The sequence below is a fragment of the Berghia stephanieae genome, chromosome 9, assembly GCF_034508935.2.
Source record: "Berghia stephanieae isolate SIO BIC M18660-M18661 chromosome 9, UCSD_Bste_1.3, whole genome shotgun sequence".
NCBI classification, from domain to species: domain Eukaryota; kingdom Metazoa; phylum Mollusca; class Gastropoda; order Nudibranchia; family Aeolidiidae; genus Berghia; species Berghia stephanieae.
In genome coordinates this window covers 46,620,599-46,645,934 of record NC_088368.1, presented here as the reverse complement: position 1 = coordinate 46,645,934, position 25,336 = coordinate 46,620,599, and the positions used below count along the sequence as shown (strand labels likewise).

The following is a 25,336-nucleotide window of genomic DNA, read 5'->3' as shown; positions in this document are numbered from 1 at the left end:
TAATAAAAATGTTGTGAAACGACAGAAGTCCTCCCCAAAGATTAAAATTCTTTTCATCCTCACAAAGCACTCTTAACTCCTGGGAACAGGAAATGATTTGTTAGAGCAGGAGAGAGAGAGAGAGAAAAAAGGCCAGATGGTAGAAAAACTTGAAAACTGATTTGCTTTGCGCCCACAAAGACAATTGAAATTATCGCAGGAGAAAAGTCTGTAAATATATATTTATTTTATCATTATTAATTTTTCATTTTGATTTTAATTTTATAATAATTTCCTTAAATTTCAAAATGGATTTATTGTTGGATATTTTTTTCGATGTGAAAATAATCTGACGCAGATGTGGGTTGAGAAAATTGATTCGTTGTGCTTCTATTTATGAGGCGTACCTCCCTGTCTGTACTGCAAAGAAGAAATGAACATTTTAGAATTTAGTATATCATTATTATTTATTATTATATTATTATTATTATTATTATTATTATTATTATTATTATTATTATTATTATTATTTCATCAATCAATTGCAATAAATCCAATCAGGGATGCCTTCCGAAAGCTCCTCGTGCTAGTGGAAATAACCCAAATATTCCCTGAACTTATCCTAAGAAAAAATACAGTATACAGCAAGAAGACAGTTGCTCCATCACTATCCCATACATAAAATCATACAAAGCGTTTGGACAGGATGAAGTATTTGTTAGAAGAATAGTGCGAGAGACAAGAAATCACTTGAACTTGAACTTGAACATACTGGAGGTGGTGTAGAGTCCGTAATTTCTGTCATTTGCCGAGATTTTTTTTTAATTTTGAAAATGTATAACGAACGAAGACCCTTTACTGATAACAATTCACAGACACAACTCAAAATCAAAACAATATTGATGGGTCGTTCTCAATACATCTCGGGACCTATTATTGACGTCGCTCTCAGCCCACTGTGAATTTTTTATTATAGAGTTGTTTCCCTTGATTAAGAAAAATTAGAGACGTAACGAATGCCAGATTGACAATTTTGACTCAATTTCCAACAAAGCCAATCACCTTTATCTCTCTTATAGACAATCACATTTGATATTCTTGAAACCTGTAAAGACTGATTGCCTAAATAAGCTCAGAAGACACCAGTAAAGCATCATCTTTCAACTAAGAACACAACACATACCGCTCAACAACCATTTAAGCAAAATTACAAAAGACATCCCCATCCTGCCCCCTATGTCAACACCCCAATGAAACAGTAACACACCACTTGCTTGAGGGTCAACCTCTTGAAGACCTGAGATGCACATTCCTCCCACCAAATCCATGCATCAGTAACACATGTGTGTATGTGTGTGTGAATAAATGTGTGCGAGAGACTGACTGACGTGAGAGTATGGAGAAAGAGACTATGTCATCAATAAATTTAGAATTTGTATTATTTATTTTTATTTTTTTTTAAAGTTTTGTTACTGTTACCCAGATTGGCCTTCCCCTTGTTATCGTGCTTAACCCACGTCTTTTAACTCGGATCAAATTTTTGAGCATAGAATAAATTTGGTGCCAGTGACCAATAAAGAGCCGCTTTATTATGAATTGTGTTGGCAACTGCTGAAACTGCATTTCATTCATTATTATTATTATTATTATTATTATTATTATTATTATTATTATTATTATTATTATTATTATTATTATTAATAATAATAATAATAATAATAATAATAATAATAATAATAATAATAATAATAATAATAATAAATAATAATAATAATAATAATAATAATAATGCTGAAAACTTATATAGCGCTATAACTCCGAGACACCAGACTCTAAGCGCTTAAATTACAAATTACTTTGGCTGAAACATACTCATTCACACACACAAGCACACACACACACACAAAACACACACACAACACAACACACAACACAAACCAAACCTATCTTGCTTCTCATACCATCTACTAAAATCGAAACAAATATGTTTTAAGCGAACGTTTAAAAATAGACAAAGATTCTTTTTCACGAATGCTCTGCGGTAAGGCGTTCCAAATAGAGGGTCCGAAATGAGAAAAGGATCTCATTCCAGCATTTTTTCCGAATTCGAGGGACAACTAGTTTTGTGGAATCACTGGCCGAACGTAAGGGGCGGGGTTTTGAATATCTTTCAATTAGTTCTGAAAGGTAGGAAGGGGCAGTACCTTCAAGACAACGATACACTAAAACACAAGCTTTGAATTTAATTCTTTTCCCAACAGGCAGCCAATGCAGGTCATGAAGTAGAGGTCCGGCAGAGTCGCACCTACGCTTCATGAATACTAGTCTGGCAGCGCTGTTTTGGACAATCTGAAGACGTTTCAGATTGTATTGCGAAACGCCAAACAACAGAGCATTACAATAATCCAATTTCGATAGTACGAGGGACACAACCAGGTGCTTGGTCACATCCTCAGATATGAACCGTCTAATGGAAGCAATCTTTTTTAGTTGGAAAAAGAGAGATCTAACCAAATTATTAACCTGATGCTCCATCGACAGTCCAGAGTCTAAGAATGTGCCAAGGTTTTTCACTTTGTCAACAATTTGAATAGAGGCATCCCCCAACTTCAAATCTGTTTCACTTTTCCACTTCCTGTTCCCCACATACAGCACCTCCGTCTTATCATCATTCAGTTTCAGTCTGTTCTCATTCATCCATTTCTTAACACTTTGGATACAATTTTTACTATTGGCTGATACTTCTTGTAAATTTCTCGTATTGGAAACGCAGTACAATTGCGTATCATCAGCGTATTGATGGTAAGATAGACCAAAACTTCTGATGATTTTAGACAGAGGGCCAACGTACAAAACAAAAAGAACGGGTCCAAGTACTGAACCCTGGGGAACCCCACAATCAAGAAAGATTTCCTCCGATCTATATTCATCCACCGTAATAATCTGTTTACGATTAAACAAATATGACCTAAACCAATCAAGCGCTGCACCAGACACGCCATAAGTAATGTCAAGACGTTTGAGAAGAAGATTGTGATTAATAGTATCAAAAGCAGACGATAGGTCAAGCAAATTCAGCAAAAAGCATGAACCATTGTCTATAACAGAGAGGAGATCATTAACAACCCTAACAAGTGCGGTTTCCGTCGAATGATGTTGCCTATAAGCAGACTGAAATTTTTCTTCAAGACAATTATTTTTAAGATGAGACAGTAATTGTTTCAAAACAAGCTTTTCTAAGATCTTAGAGAGAAAAGGAAGATTAGAGACAGGGCGATAGTTTTTTAAGTTCTCTTTATCGAGATCAGGTTTTTTCAAAAGGGGTTTGACATGAGCAACTTTGTAAATGTCTGGTACAGCACCTGACTGCAACGAATTATTAACAATACATGTAAATGGTGTTAAAATTACATCAATGCATTTTTTTAAAATGGCAGTATTTAAGGGGTCTAAATCACAACTTTTAGTTGGAGACGACATAATGCAATCACATAAGTCAGCTTCAGTAATCATTGAAAAATGTGTTAACGAATCACCATGAAATGTGTCAAATGTTGTATGGATCGATTCAGACGACAGTTCTTTCCTGATGCTATCCGTTTTTTCTTTAAAATACTGACCAAAGTGAGTTGGTAGATCTGCACGATCGATTAAAGATGGGAGAGCTGGTTGCGTCTGTTGTCCCAGCAGTTCCTTGGTCAAGGCAAAGAATTGTCTCGAACGTCCCACGTTTTTGAGGCTTTCTTCATAGAATTTCTTTTTGGCCCTGAAATTGACGGCTTTTGCATCATTTCTAGCCGCGATGTATCGCTTCTTATCGACAGCATCTCTGGACTTGAGCCATTTTCTTTCTGCCCGCCTCCTGGCTAATCCATTCAATTTTATTTCGGTATTATACCAGGGTGCTTGACGTCTCACTTTTACTGCTCTAGTTGTTAAGGGAGCATGCTTGTCCACCGTACCAACAATTGACTCGTGGAGACCATTCGCATCATGTTTATTTTTAACGTTATGGTCAAGGTCTTGTTTAAAAATGTTCATGTTTATATTCTTCAAATTACGAGGTTATCATCTTTTTTACTTCGTGCTTCATTGGAAATAAAACGCAAAACACAATTAAATGATGGTCAGAGATTAATTTATCAATATTTGAGACAGGTGAAGAGAGAGAATGTTCAATGTCTGTAATGACATTATTATTATTATTATTATTATTATTATTATTATTATTATTATTATTATTATTATTATTATTATTATTATTATTATTATTATTATTATTATTATTATTATTATCATTATTATTATTATTATTATCATTATTATTATTATTATTATTATTATTATTATTATTATTATTATTATTTGGAAAATAATGCCATTTTAAAACCGTAACGTTGCCACTTTTTGATTTATTGATCTGGCAACCATGTCATCGCGCTTTCTACCACTTTAAGATATATTTTTTCTAGTTGCAATAGGAATATTTTGACTTTAAAAAAATGCAATTAAGAACAACATATTATTATCTTTTGATATTGTTTTTGGTCACGCTAATGTAAAATGACCAATTATATTGAGTATCCATCTCCGATTGTACCCGACATTATCTTACAACAAGATATGAAGTGAATAGAAAAGTGCCAGAAGACAATAGAGAATAAAAATTTTTTCGCGGCGGTGGTGGGGTTTGAACCTGCGACCTTATTGGTACGACAACTCCGCCTGGCAGGTGAGAGCGTGGCTCTACCGTGTGAGCTATCCACGAACACAAAAATATTCGTTTCAAACCCAAAGTCATTACTAGATCCCTCTCTCACCCACTTCTTGAGACCGCCGATTCGTTCGTACACCACCATCGCGAATAATTTTGACCAGCAGTTAAGCTTAATAGCCAATATTCTCAACACAAACATATAACATAGAAACGATTGAGACATTGAGTATGCTCCGGTGTATGGGGTGAATTTTTAATTCAGAAAAGTGAGTGGAGCAGGCACTTATGTTGGTAACAACAAGATATGAAGTGAATAGAAAAGTGCCAGAAGACAATAGAGAATATAAAATTTTTCGCGGCGGTGGTGGGGTTTGAACCTGCGACCTTATTGGTACGACAACTCCGCCTGGCAGGTGAGAGCGTGGCTCTACCGTGTGAGCTATCCACGAACACAAAAATATTCGTTTCAAACCCAAAGTCATTACTAGATCCCTCTCTCACCCACTCCTTGAGACCGCCGATTCGTTCGTACACCACCATCGCGAATAATTTTGACCAGCAGTTAAGCTTAATAGCCAATATTCTCAACACAAACATATAACATAGAAACGATTGAGACATTGAGTATGCTCCGGTGTATGGGGTGAATTTTTAATTCAGAAAAGTGAGTGGAGCAGGCACTTATGTTGGTAACAACAAGATATGAAGTGAATAGAAAAGTGCCAGAAGACAATAGAGAATAAAAATTTTTTCGCGGCGGTGGTGGGGTTTGAACCTGCGACCTTATTGGTACGACAACTCCGCCTGGCAGGTGAGAGCGTGGCTCTACCGTGTGAGCTATCCACGAACACAAAAATATTCGTTTCAAACCCAAAGTCATTACTAGATCCCTCTCTCACCCACTTCTTGAGACCGCCGATTCGTTCGTACACCACCATCGCGAATAATTTTGACCAGCAGTTAAGCTTAATAGCCAATATTCTCAACACAAACATATAACATAGAAACGATTGAGACATTGAGTATGCTCCGGTGTATGGGGTGAATTTTTAATTCAGAAAAGTGAGTGGAGCAGGCACTTATGTTGGTAACAACAAGATATGAAGTGAATAGAAAAGTGCCAGAAGACAATAGAGAATAAAAAATTTTTCGCGGCGGTGGTGGGGTTTGAACCTGCGACCTTATTGGTACGACAACTCCGCCTGGCAGGTGAGAGCGTGGCTCTACCGTGTGAGCTATCCACGAACACAAAAATATTCGTTTCAAACCCAAAGTCATTAGCGCTTTTTATCAATATTCTTACTGCTCGACATTATCTTATGAGTTTTCGTTTTCTTAACTTCCGCTTTCGGTTTCGCATGACAACTTCCTTTTTCTTTAATAAGACAAAATGGTGGGTTATATGTGTTATCAAGTGTAAAAAAAATCGGCCCATCAACAAATATTATATAGTCGTATCATAAAAATATTGATGTAGATGTGCTAACTATTGTTTGAAGTGCATTTATCAGCTTTTATTTGTCGCATATTGCCTTAATGATGTAAAAATGATACCACAAAAATACTTGGGATTCTCAATGTAAACAATTCGTTGAATGACATTTTCTCCAATGGTTTTGTTTATAGTTAAAGCATTTGCTTTTACCTTGCTATTAAATGTTATTGACTATCATGGATGGTTATTATATTGACAAGACTGTTGATTTCATGCATTGATCTTTTGGTGTTTTTTGACATTTTTTTAGTTGCTGAAATTGAAATTTGACAGGACTCTGGTCCAGAGTCTGGACAAGATAATTTGTAATTTGATGAACGAATTAAATTTAACGTAGAGAGCTGCGCCGGTGTTACCAATACTTAGCTTCTATACCAGGACAAATCATTCGTTTGGACAGAAAAATAAATAAAAAACTTACCGCATACCGTCAAAAGCAGTTTAGATTTGAAGATGCATTTGTTTTCTATCAAAAAACATTCGGTACTGGACAATCCTTGATGAATTTCAAAAGTTGTGTTGAAATTATATACTAATTTTTTTCATGATTCATTCCTCGCGAAATCGTGTGGGTTTCGTTTCTGTTATCAAGGTGCCGCCCCAGGTTTTTTAGTGTCCCTCGATAGGTATGCAATTTGGTGCATTTGTGCAGTAAAAATTGGTGCGCAAAATTAGTTCGTAGCGGATGCGAGACTGTGACACTGTGTGTGTGTGTGTGTTTGTGCGTGTGTGTGAGTGTGTGTGTGTGTCTCTTTCTTTTTTTTTTTTTTTGGGAGTGCCTACGTACACGGTAACGGGGCATCTAGCCTCAGGATCTACGTGCACGTAAACTGGTTTACCGTTGCAACACAAGCAATAGATGGTCCTCGCTGTCGTGACCGCACGCGCTCGTGTGTGTGTGTGTGTGTGAGAGTTATTTTTTTAAAATCAAAACAATTTTAACCATTAATGGCGAGATTCGATCTTACACTACACTCCCCAAACTCCAGATCTTAGTCTTAATGTTATCATTAAAAGGCAAGCTTTGGGATTTATAGTTTAATTGAAGCCCGAGTCTAAATATACTCTTACTACTGCTCTCTTGGTGAAACGATTTATTCCGCATAAGCAATCAGTGTCACTGTAAATAGGTACTTTGGTAAACGTCCATTTGGCCCTCCAGCAGGGAGCCGATAAAGGCTGTCATTATTCCCAGACGCCTGTCTGGGGATAATAAAAATTCGTTATCCCCAGACAGATGTCTGGGGATAACCAATTTTTGTTATCCCCAGACACCTGTCTGAGGATACTATCCCCAGACGCATGTAGCAAGTGGGCAGAAAGATTTTATGCAAAATGCCAAACTAGGCGTGAAAAATACCAAATATTCTGGAAAAAATACTAGTGGTTGTGTCCCAAAACAGTTAATATATCAAGTGATATCTAACACAAGATGAAAGTACATAGTGATCAAAGCCATGCGGGTAAGTACAGCGATAGCTTGCCAGTTGAGGAAAAAAAAAGGAAGAAGCAGCGTATTCGCATTTGAAAAACAAAACAAAACAAAAACTGAAAAAACAAAACAACTTAACCTTTTAAAGGCGAATATCAATCTTACTTGGACCAAAAATAAAATCTTACCGTTTTCATCAAAAGACAAAAAACAAATTACAATTTAAAAACTTGAGCTTTTATATAGGGCAATATCCACCCAACGTGCTCAAAGCGCTTTTTATCAATATTCTTACTGCTCTTATGGTGGAAACATGTTTTTTTTTCTGTGTTAAAAAATAATAGAAATGAAGACTATTATTTGAAAACAAAAAAAAATCAGTGTCACTGGCAAAGGGTTAATTGCAGTACTCCTGCATCCTGTGAGACTTCTACGGCACTTGCTAATCATAAAAAAGGAAATAGCAACCAACAATACTAAGGTGAAGAAAAAAAAAGGTGTGGGGGGGGGGAGAGCAAATCCAGTAGCAATGCAACCTTTTAGCGGCGAAATTCGATCTTTGACCTAACACCAAATCCTCTATCATCAAAAGATAAGTAACGGCAAAACGATTATAGACAATTGAAGTCCGAGTTGCGATAGTCTGACTGCTCTCTTGGTGGAAACGCTGTATTCCCCGTTAACAATAATAAAGATAAAAGCAAACTACTATCTAAAAGCAAAAAATTAGCTTCGCTGTTAAGGGATTAAGAACAACTGCAACTGCCAGCATCCTTGAGATGCTCTACGTCACCAATCGACACATCTCCTTCTCGTCGGCATGCCCCCCGCCCTCCACTCTTTCAAGGTGGTGGTGGCGGCGGATAGAAAAGGCCTTTTTTCTTTCATTCAATCAACTTGACTGCTGGTGGACCCTAGGCCTCTCTACAAGTACAAGAAATAATACTCACTTTTTCTCTGCTCCAAAGAAAATATCTACCCCCTACCGGTCTAATTATTTGTAGCAGACGACAAATTTCTCAAAACGGTCACGTGACACTGTAAGAACAACACAGGAAGTCCATGAAAGCTTATTTACGGCATTTCCTTTGAACCGTGTAAACAACAATTTCGTTTTCATTCGACTCAACAGGTCAGATTGGCCGGTATTTTTTAACGAACTTGGGGTTCTGAAAAATCAAAATGTTTCTTAGAAAGTTGAAAGATGCTAGTTTTTGAAACAGAGGTAGGTTTTTTAAAAAAAATCTTTATATTTTACGTGAATGCATGCTCAAGGCGAGTTGGACGTGCAGCGGAGGTTGGTAGGCCAAAGGCCCACCTCTCTAGTGTTTTTATGCACCTCCGTTGACGGTGTATCTTAACGGATCGTTTATATACACCTCCGTCACGCATGCGCATTCCATCCAATTTCATTAGCGATATTGTGTTTCTGTATTTGGACATGGCGAAAGTAATATTGTGACATCTGCAGGATGTTTTTGTTAATAAATTTATATAAAAATAATAATAATTTTAAAAATCGAAATATAATACCAGAAAATAGTGCATTGAAGGTAAAATAATGTTTTAGAAAGACCTTATTAAATGTGATGAACAGTCAGGTGGCTCCTTAGCGCAGTGGACAAGCTGTCAGACTCCAACCTTGAAAGTACCGGGTTCGATTCCCATTGTTGACATTTTTTTTTCATTTTTTTTTTGGAATTACTTTGTTTTTGTTTGCTTTTTTTTTTTTTTTTAAGACTTTTTATCTATCATGTTTTTAAAAAACTTCGATTTTAATTTTCTAAAATTATTTATTTATTTGAGATCAGTACTTGTGTGCCATGTTTCTTTTTACTTTTGATTTTTTACATGATTGTTATTATTCTTTAATTTATTATCATACATCGGTAATCACGAAGCAGCGTGCTAAACTACAATCTAAAACTATTTAAACTAGGCATTTTGATAAAAATTTTCAAACTCAAAATATCTTAGTTTGACCCAGTCAGGGAGATGGGACTTGAAAAAACATAAAATTTGATACCTTATTTGTTTCTCTACGACTTATTACTAGGCCCTTTGATAACTCCAGTCCAGTGGCCGCCGATAGGCTCACTGTAAGGTGAAACTCGTTTTTTTGGAACTTTATTTTTGGCCCTTTATTGTTTTGGTCACCATGGCGTCATTTGTGAACCTATGTGACTAACTTTGGTATCATTATAAAGGGCACAAAACAAGCTTTCTAACAGTGTATGGCCCACTTATTGTTTTCAGTAATTTTGTTTCAATTAAAAGATAAATGGCAAGTGTTAGATATCATTTTAAAGGTCAGAAAATAAGCTTTATTTTCATATAAATCATTTTCATGTATGGAAAGTATGGAAAAAATTAAGGATAAATGAAAATGGAAAAAAATATGAGGTTTTTGTCCTAGAAAGTGGGGTTGGTGGCGGGAAAAATAAAATAATGAGCGAGTGTATCAATTTTGATGAAATTTGGCAGAGATATTATTCAATTAATTGTCTATCGATGTATGAAGTATAATTAAAATGTATCCATAATTTTAAAAGTTCTCATAATTCAAAAATGTATAAATTTTAATTACATAAGTTTTCTGAGAAATACAATCAGGAATTGAGAATGAAATACACCGTTAGAAAGCTTGTTTTGTGCCCTTTATAATGATACCAAAATTAGTCACATAGGTTCACAAATAACGCCATGGTGACCAAAACAATAAAGGGCCAAAAATAAAGTTCCAAAAAACGAGTTTCACCTTACAGTGAGCCTATCGGCGGCCACTGGACTGGAGTTATCAAAGTGCCTATTTAAACCTCATGGTCGTATGCAGCAACATTTTCATTAATTTACCATCACCGCCAACAGAGGTGCATAAAAACTGTGCGTTTTTGTACACCTCCAATGGAGGTATAATATCGCCACCTATATTTAAATCAAACAGTGACAGTGACTGGGTCATGTCAACTTAGCCCCTTGCCCTTAGTGAGCAGCAGTAGTGGCAGTGGGAGTCGAATTGTGACCCAACTCGCACTTAAGACTAAGACTAAGAAAGTTGTGATTGGAAATTGCAGTTCGCATTTAAGGGGGTGTTAAGAACTTGCGATCTAACTCAAACTCCATATGAAAATCATAAACTGTATTCTTGAAAACAATTACAACTGTGTCTACTCAGACTCAGACCTAAGTTTGTCTACACAGGCCGCCATTCTTCTCTCTCTCTTTCTCTCTCTTTCTCTCTCTCTCTCTCTCTCTCTCACTCTCTCTCTCTCTCTCACTCTCACTCCCATAATAGGCAATAGGGGTCGAAAGGAATGTGGGGCTCTGGTAGGGATAGTCGTATATAACTTACTGACAAAATTCACAACAGGGGGTTCAGTAAAAGGCATAGGTAACTTTGTTATAAAGAGGAATATCGCAGATCAGTTGGTATCAATTTTTCTTCGTCTCTCAATTTCCTGTTGAACTGCTAGTACTGGTAGTAGGTATCACTGGATGTCACTATAGATTTGTTTTTCCTTTTTTTCCTCAGTCTCTTGTCGTGCCAGAGAAGTTCCAACACATTCTTCGTGTCTTGAACACGAACATTGACGGTAAACGGAAGGTTGCCCATGCCTTCACTGCCATCAGAGTGAGTTTGTATTTTTGTTAAACAGGCCTACTAACTACTACAAAAAACTGGTAAAAATACGAATTTTTGGCTTCAACAATAGAAATAAATAGACATTTTTGATTCATTACAATGTGATTAAAAGAAGACTTTGATGCCTCAAAGTATCTATTCAGGGTTTTGAAGACATTTAATACTGATCAATGTAAAATATTAATTTGTAAAGTTAATTATAGTGACTTCTATTTCTTCTCTCTGAAAACTCCGATTTTTTTACATTTCAAGTTGGCAGGTCTGGTTAAAGTTTGGCCTATTGCAATATTATGTTATCTAGATTGTGTTGATGAATGTGATAAATTTCAGACAAATTTCATGGCCAATTGCGAAAATACAAAGTTTTATGGAAAACTACGAAATTTTGATTCTCGATAATGATGACAATAAGGAGAAGGTTGAGCTAATATAACCTTTCTTCCCTCAATATGATTTTCACAATTTTGGTTTCATTAGCATAGAGATACTTTCTGTTATCTCGGGAGTATAATTGACAAGCATGAGGGCATGGAAGCAGCAGTGAAAGCGTGGATAGGAAAGGCACAGGCTGCAACCACACTGTTGAACAGAGTTTTGAGAACTAAAAATATCTCCCTTCGACTAAAGCTAAGACTTTCAACTCAAACGTGAAGTCTGTCCTACTGTATAGATGTGAAAATTGGAATGCATAGTAGGCATATATAAGAATGCAGATTTTCGTAAACAAGCTACTCAGAGTAAAATGGATGGATAGCATTAAGTGCGAACTATGGAAAAGAACACAGCAGAAACCACTGGGAGAGCAAATAGGAAGAATACGATGGAGGTGGATTGGACACGCCCTGAGAAAGAATGACTCCACTAGCAAAGTTTTGGACTGGAACTGGGTACTTTGGTAAACGTCCATTTGGCCCTCCAGCAGGAAGCCGATAAATGGGCTAGTGGCTGTGACCCGATTTTTTGGACTTTTGAGTGATGGGTCTCAGAAAAAGTTCCATAGATCTTATGTTTATGGATGGATTTTAATGATTGATGTCTCATTTGTTTGAGGAGAAATTACTCTGTCGTTTGGTGTAGTTTATTTTAAAATCAATGACAATTTTGTATAACTTTTTGATTGTGGATAAAATAGGGTATAATTTAGCTTTGGATAATTATAGGATTAGAACTTGGTAAATCAAAATTTCATGATGGCACGTTTATTTAAGATCTTAACTTTTTTATGAAATTAAATTCAGGGCAAAGCTGTATACCGCATCCATGAAATTCGTTCCAGCAAAACCCTTACTCAAATCTTAGCAGTCATTTTAGGCCAGTTTTAAAATCCAAATGATGGTTACTACTGGATGTGCAACACTTTTCAGGTCACAAAGTCCGTCGGTAAATAACAAAGGCAAGTAGAAGACCATTTTTCAGCCTTTAAACTAACATAACTTTTCTTCTGCTTATCACAGTGTTGGTATCATTAGAATCGTGTTGAAAAGCACTTTAAATTGATATAGGTTTCATTGAGCTCAATCCAATTTGACTTTTTTACCAAAGTACCTACCTCAGGGCAGAGGAAGATCAAGGGGAAGGCCACATGAACCATGGGAAGAATTTAAGAAGCTGATATATACAGAGAAGTGGTAAGACATGGAACAAGATTTTTTTATTAAAAGTTAGCTCAGGGTGGAAACTGTTTGTCTGTGGCCTGTAGTCTGACCAAGGGTGGAAAAGGCAAAAATGATATAGATTTCATTGAGCTCAATTGATTGCCAATTTATTTATTTTTTGGCCAGTTCTATTTCTCCGAATGGTCGGCTAGCCTCGAGTAGCTGATGTGATGTCGATGCAAAAGTAAATGCTCAGAGTGGACAGGGAATTCTCACAAATCATGGAGCTACCGATTTTTAAGCACTTTGTTGACAAAGACAGATAATTTTATCAAAATGTTGTGCTATCGCGAATAATCCATCTATCAAAGAGATAACAGAAGTAATCCTGAATAACTAAGCCAAAGTCTCAAGATGGGAACAGAGGTTGAAAGACAGGACAGCACAAACTCAAGATAGAAGTCTATAAACAGAAATTTTGTAATAAAAGACAGAGCACCCATTCACTGGCAATAGAAAACCCAAGAAATGCATACACATTCATCATTCACACAGACACTCTGGCAAATAACCCAAAAGAATCTTGAGAACGGAAGCTATTGGGAGAAATAGGGATACAATTTATTTTCCCGAGCATTCAGAGAAATAATTACTTCGTTTTTTGTTTTGTTTTTTGTTTTTACCAAAGTACCTACTCAAACCAGTAAGAATTTTTTTTTAAATTTTTTTTTTTGTTTTTTTTTTTTTTGTTTCAGCCATTTTTATAATGCGTTCACTTGAAAATAATGGTTGTATTCTCGTGGTTATTATTTTCTCAGGGTGTCGGTCGTAGATATGCTGCAGTTGTCTGCAAAAAAGCAAATGTTGACATCTCCAAAAGGGCAGGAGAACTGACTGATGATGAGGTAAATATTTCCCTGTGATTATCCCTGTGTCAATCGAGTAGTAGGCACTTAAATGATGGGCTAGATCTGTCTCACAGTTATCCCATTCTGGGCTAGATCTGTGTCACAGTTATCCCATTCTGGGCTAGATCTGTGTCACAGTTATCCCATTCGTTTGTGTGAACGCGAGTTGTTATTTGGGAGATGCAGGCTAAAACAATGACTTGGTTAAATTGAGATATCTCTGGTGTTTATTTACAGAATTCGATAGATTAAACAACAAAATAAAGGGCAGTGAACGCTTTACCGTTTCCCTCCTTAAATTCATTTAAGTTTAAATCTAAATAGAGGATATTGTAATGGAAAGATAGCTTAATTTTAGTGGGCAAGAAAATTAGGCCATGTATCATCATTCATGAAAAAATTCTCCTTGAAACATAAATCATCATAATTTTCAACCATTTTCCTTTCCAATTATGTCATTTTAATTGTCAAAACTGTTTCCGTGATACCCTGTGGGCGTTCTATAAAATCACACTCATTTCAAAATCTACCAATATTTCAGCTTGGGACTGTCGTGGTCAGTGTCGTTCATTTGAAAACTGAGTTTTCAACAATTAAGTCCAGTTGATTATATGATGCCTGTTTTTCACTGTAAATCTTTCATAATGTATTGGAGATTTTGCATATAATTGATGCTATTTCACTTTTTGTTACTTCTGTTGTGTTAATCACGATTATAGTTAAGTTTAAATCAACATCTCTGATTGTAAGGCATTCAATCAGAAAATCGGTTGCTTATATTACAGATTAAACGTTACAATGGTTATTTCCCTTTATTGATTTTTATGAAATATATATTCATTCCCTTTTTTAAAAAAATCTTGATTTGATTCTAAATTCTAATTTATTTTTTTTATGTCAGAGTGAAGAGATGGAATTCTCCAATATTGAGAGTTTCAATTTACTACAACTTCTATAGCATATCACTTAAGGCTTAGGGAGCGATTTGGGTCTTTTCTTTAGAAAAATTAATTACCTTTATTTAATCATTCTGTGTCGTCATTATAGTTTTAATAAGAACTCTTTTTCGGTGGATTTTTTGTTTGTTTATCTGGATGAAAATGTCTTAAATTACTCTATCTGTTGTCATTGACCAGTGGGCAATAAAGTTCCCTGCTCAAGATAACTGTGAGAGATACCATGTCTGGCTCAAACCTAGACATTTAACATGTGTGTGTAATGCTTTATCTGCTCCACCATTGGCATAGAGATTAATTATTATTCCACGCCTCCTACTGGAAATCCCTGTCATTTCATAATAAATACATCATTGTTGTAATTATTCCACGCCTCCCGCTGGAAAACCGTGTCATTTCATATTAGATACATCATTGTTGTATAATGATTGAGCGCATTGGTTACAGAATATTTTAACTCGTTTTAATGGTTTAAAATATGTAAAAGACAATCTTTTATGCTGTGTTACAATAATTTTTTCACCTGGAGACAGCGGGTGGTTGGATGGGAGCATCACCCTTGAATCATATACCTATGATGTTCGCATGGGTGTACGATCCGATAGTGATGTCGTTTCTTCTTCTCTTTACTAGCCTATCCTGCTTCTTTGGTTTGTGATTGTATTTTTGACAGGGATATTTTTTTTCTGTAAATCTTCTGCCTGTTTGTTCTTGGTTATTTATAATTTAGCTTATGATATCTTTAGGTTATGATTTTGATTTACATTTGTACTATTTTTGTTAGATTTCTTGTTTCTTTGTTTCAGCGGTCTCTCATATAACCTCAATTGTGTTGGAAGAGACCTAAAGCAACAAACAAACAAAAAATCACCTGGGGACAGGTATTCATTTTACACTTGAGTGCGGTGAGAGAATTCAGTAAAGAGCATTTTCCAAGGGCTCTATCAACTGCGCACCACTCAAGGCGAGACTCTTTACACTTTATAGCTTCATTCATTCCGTTGCTTGAATTTACTTGTGGTCTGGTGGTATGACACTCGCTTTTGGATCGGAAGGTCCTGGGTTTGAGCCTCGCTCGGCACATAGTTTGGTTCCTGGAGAAGGCTCTTTACTCATATTCTCTCACCGTACTCTGGTGTAAAATGTGTATCTGGCCATGACCAGTGTTGTCTCTGTCTAAAAAAATTTGTAATATCGTCTTTCAGGCATCATGTCACGTCCTACATGTTATGCGTTGCTGTTGGCTTGGGACCCCTTGTAAGGCACTTTGAGCACATTTAGTGGATATTGCGCTGTATATGATTTCGAGTTCTTTGGAGGTTTTTTATTCATGACATTATCAAATTCTTGTTTTCATCAGGTAGAACGTATGATTACCGTGATGACCAACCCTCGTCAGTACAAGATCCCCAACTGGTTCTTGAACAGACAAAAGGATTTCAAGGATGGCCGTTACAGCCAGGTCCTCAGTAACTCCTTGGATAACAAACTCCGTGAAGATTTGGAGAGGCTGAAGAAGATCCGTGCTCACAGAGGTCTTCGACATTTCTGGGGGTGAGGATTTTTTTTTTTTTTTCTCTCCCTCTCTCTCTCTCTCTCTCTCTCTCTCTCTCTCTCTCTCTCTCTCTCTCTCTCTCTCTCTCTCTCTCTCTCTCTCTCTCTCTCTCTCTCTCTCTCTCTCTCTCTCTCTCTCTCTCTCTCTCTCTCTCTCTCTCTCTCTCTCTCTCTCTCTCTCTCTCTCTCTCTCTCTCATTTCTTTTTTTCTTTTCGTTTTTCATCTATAAAGACCCTGCAGTAGTTTTGAGTTGCAGGGTTGTCAGGTGTATCCTGTGTATAGAGGGGTGCAGGGTTGTCAGGTGTATCCTGTGTATAGAGGTGTGCAGGGTTGTCAGGTGTATCCTGTGTATAGAGGTGTGCAGGGTTGTCAGGTGTATCCTGTGTATAGAGGTGTGCAGGGTTGTCAGGTGTATCCTGTGTATAGAGGGGTGCAGGGTTGTCAGGTGTATCCTGTGTATAGAGGTGTGCAGGGTTGTCAGGTGTATCCTGTGTATAGAGGTGTGCAGGGTTGTCAGGTGTATCCTGTGTATAGAGGTGTGCAGGGTTGTCAGGTGTATCCTGTGTATAGAGGTGTGCAGGGTTGTCAGGTGTATCCTGTGTATAGAGGGGTGCAGGGTTGTCAGGTGTATCCTGTGTATAGAGGTGTGCAGGGTTGTCAGGTGTATCCTGTGTATAGAGGGGTGCAGGGTTGTCAGGTGTATCCTGTGTATAGAGGGGTGCAGGGTTGTCAGGTGTATCCTGTATATAGAGGTGTGCAGGGTTGTCAGGTGTATCCTGTGTATAGAGGGGTGCAGGGTTGTCAGGTGTATCCTGTATATAGAGGTGTGCAGGGTTGTCAGATGTATCCTGTGTATAGAGGGGTGCAGGGTTGTCAGGTGTATCCTGTGTATAGAGGTGTGCAGGGTTGTCAGGTGTATCCTGTGTATATAGGGGTGTGCAGGGTTGTCAGGTGTATCCTGTGTATAGAGGTGTGCAGGGTTTTCAGGTGTATCCTGTGTATATAGAGGTGTGCAGGGTTTTCAGGTGTATCCTGTGTATAGAGGTGTGCAGGGTTTTCAGGTGTATTGACCGTTCTGACGTCACTTTAAATCTTTACGGTGTTTTGTTATTTCTATCGGAGTCGCTCCGTTCTTTAATATAATGTCCTTTGCAGAAGTGCCATTTCTATGGGAAGAATAAAAAAGTGAGCTGTTATATCCACTAAACATGCTCAAAATGCTTTACTTATGACATGATGCCTTTTAGGCGATATTACAATTTTTTTCGGACAGAGACAACGTTGTAAACGGCCAGGTAGACCTGAGTACGGTGATAGACTGAGTAAAGAGCCTTCTCCAAAGACTCAGTTATGCGCTGAGCAAGGCTCGAACCCAGGACCTTCCCATCCGAAAGTGAGTGTCATACCACAAGGCAACCTAACCACACGGATGGGAGTGGGTGGAATTGTGCATTTTGGTTTAATACAGGATTGTGGTCTGAGGTGTCAGTGGCATTCACTCCAGAATGAGAGATTTTCACAGAGCCGCCTGCTTGAACCTTTTAAAATTTTGTGGTTTTTAAGAGATGAAAAAGGTAGTCGTTATAGTTCACTTTATAGAACACGAATTCACCTTCACAATGACTTAATCACACTTGATAATCCTATTCAGTGTGCCATCAACTTCCATCTTCAATAAGTTTAATGGTTTGGAAATGCTCTTGAAGTTGTGACATTTCGTAAATCGACTAATTTTCCGTACTGGTTAGTAGGCAGTTTGTGTTCAACAATTGTCGGTTCGTGTTTGTCTGGGTGACATTCTAGCTTTGTTGTAGTGGATTGATCCATACTTTACTGTCATGTTGACTTTTGAGTAGTTTTGTATCAGATACGTTCTAGGTGGGGTTCCTGACCTCCCATAGTGGGCAGGGAGGCACTTATTATGTCTTTTATCCCCCTGTATCACTGGGTGGGGTTCCTGACCTCCCATAGTGGGCAGGGAGGCACTTATTATGTCTTTTATCCCCCTGTATCACTGGGTGGGGTTCCTGACCTCCCATAGTGGGCAGGGAGGCACTTATTATGTCTTTTATCCCCCTGTATCACTGGGTGGGGTTCCTGACCTCCCATAGTGGGCAGGGAGGCACTTATTATGTCTTTTATCCCCCTATATCACTGGGTGGGATTCCTGACCTCCCATAGTGGGCAGGGAGGCACTTATTATGTCTTTTATCCCCCTGTATCACTGGGTGGGGTTCCTGACCTCCCATAGTGGGCAGGGAGGCACTTATTATGTCTTTTATCCCCCTATATCACTGGGTGGGATTCCTGACCTCCCATAGTGGGCAGGGAGGCACTTATTATGTCTTTTATCCCCCTGTATCACTGGGTGGGGTTCCTGACCTCCCATAGTGGGCAGGGAGGCACTTATTATGTCTTTTATCCCCCTATATCACTGGGTGGGATTCCTGACCTCCCATAGTGGGCAGGGAGGTACTTATTATGTCTTTTATCCTCCTATATCACTGGGTGGGGTTCCTGACCTCCCATAGTGGGCAGGGAGGCACTTATTATGTCTTTTATCCCCCTGTATCACTGGGTGGGGTTCCTGACCTCCCATAGTGGGCAGGGAGGCACTTATTATGTCTTTTATCCCCCTGTATCACTGGGGGGGTTCCTGACCTCCCATAGTGGGCAGGGAGGCACTTATTATGTCTTTTATCCCCCTGTATCACTGGGTGGGGTTCCTGACCTCCCATAGTGGGCAGGGAGGCACTTATTATGTCTTTTATCCCCCTATATCACTGGGTGGGATTCCTGACCTCCCATAGTGGGCAGGGAGGCACTTATTATGTCTTTTATCCCCCTGTATCACTGGGTGGGGTTCCTGACCTCCCATAGTGGGCAGGGAGGCACTTATTATGTCTTTTATCCCCCTATATCACTGGGTGGATTCCTGACCTCCCATAGTGGGCAGGGAGGTACTTATTATGTCTTTTTATCCTCCTATATCACTGGGTGGGGTTCCTGACCTCCCATAGTGGGCAGGGAGGCACTTATTATGTCTTTTATCCCCCTGTATCACTGGTGGGGTTCCTGACCTCCCATAGTGGGCAGGGAGGCACTTATTATGTCTTTTATCCCCCTGTATCACTGGGTGGGGTTCCTGACCTCCCATAGTGGGCAGGGAGGCACTTATTATGTCTTTTATCCCCCTATATCACTGGGTGGGGTTCCTGACCTCCTATAGTGGGCAGGGAGGTACTTATTATGTTTTTTATCCCCCTATATCACTGGGTGGGGTTCCTGACCTCCCATAGTGGGCAGGGAGGCACTTATTATGTCTTTTATCCCCCTATATCACTGGGTGGGGTTCCTGACCTCCCATAGTGGGCAGGGAGGCACTTATTATGTCTTTTATCCCCCTATATCACTGGGTGGGGTTCCTGACCTCCCATAGTGGGCAGGGAGGCACTTATTATGTCTTTTATCCCCCTATATCACTGGGTGGGTTTCTGACCTCCCATAGTGGGCAGGGAGGCACTTATTATGTCTTTTATCCCCCTATATCTGATTCCCAACAAGCTTCCTGTCTATGTTTTGGAATGAGATTACTTTCAGTCAAATGTTTAGTAGAGTAGAGAGATGCTACTTTTTTTCTTGTAAATCATCTCTCTGTTATGCACTGTATTGTTTTGTTTACATATGATATATGATTTGTAAACATTTGAGTGTATCCCTCTTCTTAGTTGGGACCTGTTCTTGTGTCTGGATGTAAATAATAATGTGAATTTGAATGTAAGCTTCAATTTAATTACAAAAACAGATCAAATGAACGTTTCGGGTTTCCCCTACAAAACAGGATGATTGAAACACCACAGATGAATGAGATGATGTGGTAGTTGTGTAGTTAAGGTGTGGTGTTTCATTCATACTGTTTTGTTGATAAAGGGGAAACCCGAAACGTTCATTTGATCTGTTTTTGTAATTAAATTGAAGCTTACATTCAACTTCACATTATTATTTATTTCTTCCAGCTTCGAGCAGCAACATTTACACTACTTGTGTCTGGATGCGACTTAAGGTGATCTCAAACTAAGTACTTTGATAGTGTGTCTTGGAATCTACATCTGTTTCCTCTTTGATCCAATTCCCCTTTAACTTACATTTTCTTGGGTGATTTAATTTTAATTCTAGACCTTTTTACTATCCCATTCTCTTTTTACTGGCGCTAATATGACCTTAATGTGTTGTAATCACTGTAAAACCCTTAAAATTGAAAACAAAATCATCTGGATTTCCACCAGCTGTTTTGAACGGAAGTGGTTATTTCCACTACAAACGTGCAAGTCTTCGTTATTCACAGGCCATGAATTCAGACAGAAAATTTTTCGATCTGATTCTGAACTACATATCTGTTATAGAGATCTTCAGAAAAAAAAATTCTGAAATGTTGTTCTGTAAATAGCCAGCGTGGCAACATAAGGAACTCAATGTAAAAACGTCATCACAACAATCTATAGGTGCTTATTGGAGTGTGGCAGATTTTGTGAATTTCTTCTTGGTTTAAACTCAATGTAAAAACGTCATCACAACAATCTATAGGTGCTTATTGGAGTGTGGCAGACTTTGTGAATTTCTTCTTGGTTTAAACTCAATGTAAAAACGTCATCACAACAATCTATAGGTGCTTATTGGAGTGTGGCAGATTTTGTGAATTTCTTCTTGGTTTAAACTCAATGTAAAAACGTCATCACAACAATCTATAGGTGCTTATTGGAGTGTGGCAGACTTTGTGAATTTCTTCTTGGTTTAAACTCGAAGCTAAGAATTTGAGAAACTTGTCTTCTTTTTTGTTTACTGTTGCATAGATTTGTTTTTATTTGATGTTGCACTGATAACTCCTGTTTTGCGGGTGGTTGGATGGGAGCATCACCCTTGAATCATATACCTATGATGTTCGCATGGGTGTACGATCCGATAGTGATGTCGTTTCTTCTTCTCTTTACTAGCCTATCCTGCTTCTTTGGTTTGTGATTGTATTTTTGACAGGGGATATTATTTTTTCTGTAAATCTTCTGCCTGTTTGTTCTTGGTTATTTATAATTTAGCTTATGATATCTTTAAGTTATGATTTTGATTTACATTTGTACTATTTTTGTTAGATTGCTTGTTTTTTTGTTTCAGCGGTCTCTCATATAACCTCAATTGTGTTGGAAGAGACCTAAAGCAACAAACAAACAAACAAAAAAAAATATCTCCTGTTTTGACTTAGAATTCTCAGTTCTCTCAAGGTCTCATTCTCATATTCCTGACTAAACTAAGATAAGTAACTGTGGTCGTTGTAGTGTAGTTGTAGAGGCAGACAAGTCATGAGATTACTCTGCTGTAGTAATGACCCTTCATCCAATCAGATTTGTCCTCAGCTTTCTTCATTAGTGTTGGGCTATCCATCCATCTTCATTCCTTTACATTGTTACTTTTGAATTTGTTTCATTGTTTATGTTGCATCATTGATTTGAGATTCTGATTCTTAGAATAGATTTTGGCCATCCAATCACTTATTAGTAGAGTTAGGCTGAGGAGACTGAGCTTACAATATAATTAATTTGACATCAGGTGATTTTTTAACTGAGATTGATCAAACTTTGTTATATGTTCATCAGTTTTCTTCGCTTCCACTTTTTAGATATAAATGGACTGTGAGTAAAATTTATACACAACCATTTCCTTTTCTTTGAACCATCAATTTTGTAAAAAGGCAGTGTGCGAGTTGGTTTCAGATATTTTTTGTCATTTGCCATTTACATCCCTCAATCCCTGTGTCATGAGTGTAGACTTTGAGTAGATTTGTATCAGATAAATTTATAGATTTATCAATTGTAAGGTTCCTTTTTTATTGTGTTATAATGAAACAAATTTTAAAAATAAACTAGCTTTTATATAGGGCAATGTCCACTTTATGTGCTCAAAGCACTTTACAAGGGGTCACTGACCAACTGCAATGTGTAACATGTAGAACGAGACATGACGCCTGTTAGGCGATATTAGTTTGTTGTTTGTTTGTTGTTGTTTTTCTACAGAGACAACGCTGTTAACGGCCAGGTACTCATTTTACACCTTAGTAGGATGAGAGAATGAGTAAAGAGCCTTTTCTAAGGACTCAACTATGCGCTGAGCGAGGCTCGAACTCAGGACCTTCCTATCTGAAAGCGAGTGTCATACCACTAGACTACATAGTCGCACAAAATAGCACTGATTTTTATTCATATTTATTCTTGCCGAATCTGTTCCCACCCGTGTTTGGTCTATAAATAAGCTTAAAATGTGTCTATTTTGTTCTTCTATTTCAGTCTCCGTGTCAGAGGTCAACACACTAAGACTACTGGACGTAGAGGTAGAACTGTTGGTGTGGCCAAGAAGAAATAATTGTGTTGAAATCGCAATAAATATAAAGATATGTAAAAATTTACGTTTTTGTCTGTGTTATTTCTTCTCTATACTGCATACTTTCTATCAAAAGGGTCTATTCTCGGTCTATTAACTGAAATCAGTCAATTCGTCGAATTCAAATATTTTAAAGATTGAAAGAAAGAATTCATGAATCGTAGTCGAATGACCGTAAAGTAATTAGGAATGTTCCACAGCACTACGCATAGCTCATGGGCCGTTTATATTAGCGATGGATATACAGTAGAACTCGGAAATAGCGAGTTCGACGGGTCCACTCCTGATTACTCGCTATTTCCGAGTTCTCGCTATTCCCGAGTTGCCAGGAAAGGTCACTCGGCCGTACAAAAAGATGGCAACAGTGGGGAGTGAACCTGAGACTCAGGGAAGTGTACACCTGTGGGGACTGAATCTGAGACTGGTTATCGACGGGTTTCGTAAAAAAGCAATTACTTTTTTACGAAACCTGACAATATCCGACAAAGTTATGGGAAGTAGGCAACACTGGGGAGTGAACCTGGGACTCAGAGAGGTGTACACAATGGGGAGAAGAGGATAAAGGTTATAATAATAATAATAATAATAATCTTTATTGTCCAAATTAAGGGCAATTCATGTGAGGTAAACAATGCTCAGTTTGGTTCATGGTATGAACATCAACACATTTACAAATACAGACACAGCCATACACGAACATACACGCTTGCACATTGTTTCTACACATGTATACAAAAGAAATGAGCGTACATACAAACATATATACATACATACATACATGCAGACATACTTACAAACCAGCATATCATCGTATATGCATGCCTACATACATACATACATATATACAGGCACACAGACAGACAGATAGAACGATACGATATATTTGCTGGGACAGCAGATAACCATATTATAAATATAGTGTCTTATATTAAGAAGAAGATGGCAATGATTGTGATGATGATGATGATGATGATAACGACGGCGGCAATGTCGATGATGATGATTCACGACACTGCTTCTCGTTATTTTCATTGGTTGTCTCATTTTTCCACAAAAGATTTGTTAATTAATTTTATGGCGGTTGGAATGAAGGTTGTCTTATGTCGATTTGTCCTACATTTTGCTTCTAGATACCGTCTTCCGGAGCGCAGAAGTTGGAATTTTTCGCTCAGCGGATGCCTCTTTTCGTTGATAATGTTAAAAGATTTCTTCTCAACTGCATTAATATAAGTTGTGTCAAGGCTTCTAAGGTCGGTGTTAATTATTTTTGAAGCCTCTCTGAGGGTTCTATGTAGTTTGGATTTTTCTTTTGTTCCACAGCTTCCATACCACATTGTGATGCCAAACGAAACGATACTCAATATTAATGACTTGTAGATTTGTATCATGGTCTTTCTGTTCACATTGAAAGACCTTAATTTTCTGAGTATATACAAGCGCTGGTTACATTTTTTGATGACATTTTTGGTGTGCGATTCAAATCTTAGACTTATCTATAATTACACCAAGGTATTTAAACGTTTCAACAGTTTCAAACCGCCTGATTGTTAATTTTTGTTATTTGTCTTGCTCTTTTTCCTATTTTTCTGTGATCAAACAGTTGTTCCTTTGTTTTTGTTACATTGAGCTCTAGACAGTTATTGGCACACCATTTGCTGAATTTACTAACTTGCTCAGTGTATTTAAATTCGGAGACGGAATCATTGAGCAGGCAGAGTATTGCAGTGTCATCAGCATACTTGATGAGTTGGCAGTTATCAAAGCTAGCCACACAATCGTTTGTATAGAGGATGTAAAGTAGAGGTGAGCTTACACACCCTTGTGGGCATCCGTTTGAAAGAGTTTTTACAGATGATATATTTGAGCCTACTCTGACATGTTGGGGGCGATCGATGAGAAAGTTGTTATACCAGTTGATGAGGTAATGGGGAAGGTTTAGAGCAGGCAGTTTACTGATTAATATGTTGGTTTTCATGGCATTAAAGGCAGACGAAAAATCGACGTATAGGATTCGGCAGTAGTTGGCGGGTGAAACATCCAAGTGATTTGATATTGAATGCATCACTGTGAGGAGTGCGTCTTCCACACTAAGATTTCGTTGGTAGGCAACCTGATATGGATCAAGTATGTGTTGGTCACATATAAATTGCAACAGCTCTCTTTTCAGAATTTTTTCCAGACATTTCATAATAATTGATATTAACGCAACAGGTCTTTTATCATTCAGCTGAGTTGGTGGATTCTTTTTGGGTACTGGAATTATAGTCGATGTTTTCCATATAATTGGGATTTTCTGTTCATCAGTGGAATATGAACCTGGGACTATGGGAGATGGATACCCATTGGGAATTGAAGCCGGACTATGGGAGTTGGGTACCACCAGAGGAGAATGAACCTGACACTATAGAAGGTGGGCACCAATGGGGATTGATCCTGGGACTATGAGAAATGGATACCATTGGGAATTGAAGTCGGACTATGGGAGTTGTGTACCAGAGGAGAATGAAACTGACACTATAGGAGGTGGCACCAATTGTATCCATCTCCCATAGTCCCAGGTTAACTCCCCACTGGTGTTGTTAGTTTTTTCCTCGTTGCTTCTGTTAGAGAGCCGTCTACATAATAATAAT

The 25,336-nt window shown here is 37.9% G+C and overlaps 2 protein-coding genes across 2 annotated transcripts in view; one reads left to right on the top strand and one right to left on the bottom strand.

The window, feature by feature from the left end:
* LOC144980355 (vacuolar protein sorting-associated protein 52 homolog) overlaps positions 1–1,148 on the bottom strand; it is a 68,026-nt gene extending 66,878 nt beyond the window's left edge. The window contains 1 exon segment of the mRNA XM_078928041.1: positions 752–1,148. Coding sequence (XP_078784167.1) covers positions 752–784 — 33 coding nt within the window. The 5' untranslated portion in view covers positions 785–1,148.
* A 6,475-nt stretch (positions 1,149–7,623) lies between these two features.
* LOC144979264 (small ribosomal subunit protein uS13-like) lies at positions 7,624–22,731 on the top strand. The gene is made up of 5 exons (XM_078925877.1): positions 7,624–7,654; positions 11,034–11,254; positions 13,680–13,766; positions 16,086–16,279; positions 22,613–22,731. Exons 1-5 carry the CDS (start codon positions 7,624–7,626, stop codon positions 22,686–22,688), a joined length of 609 nt encoding a protein of 202 aa, XP_078782003.1. The 3' UTR covers positions 22,689–22,731.
* The last annotated feature ends 2,605 nt before the right edge of the window (positions 22,732–25,336 follow it).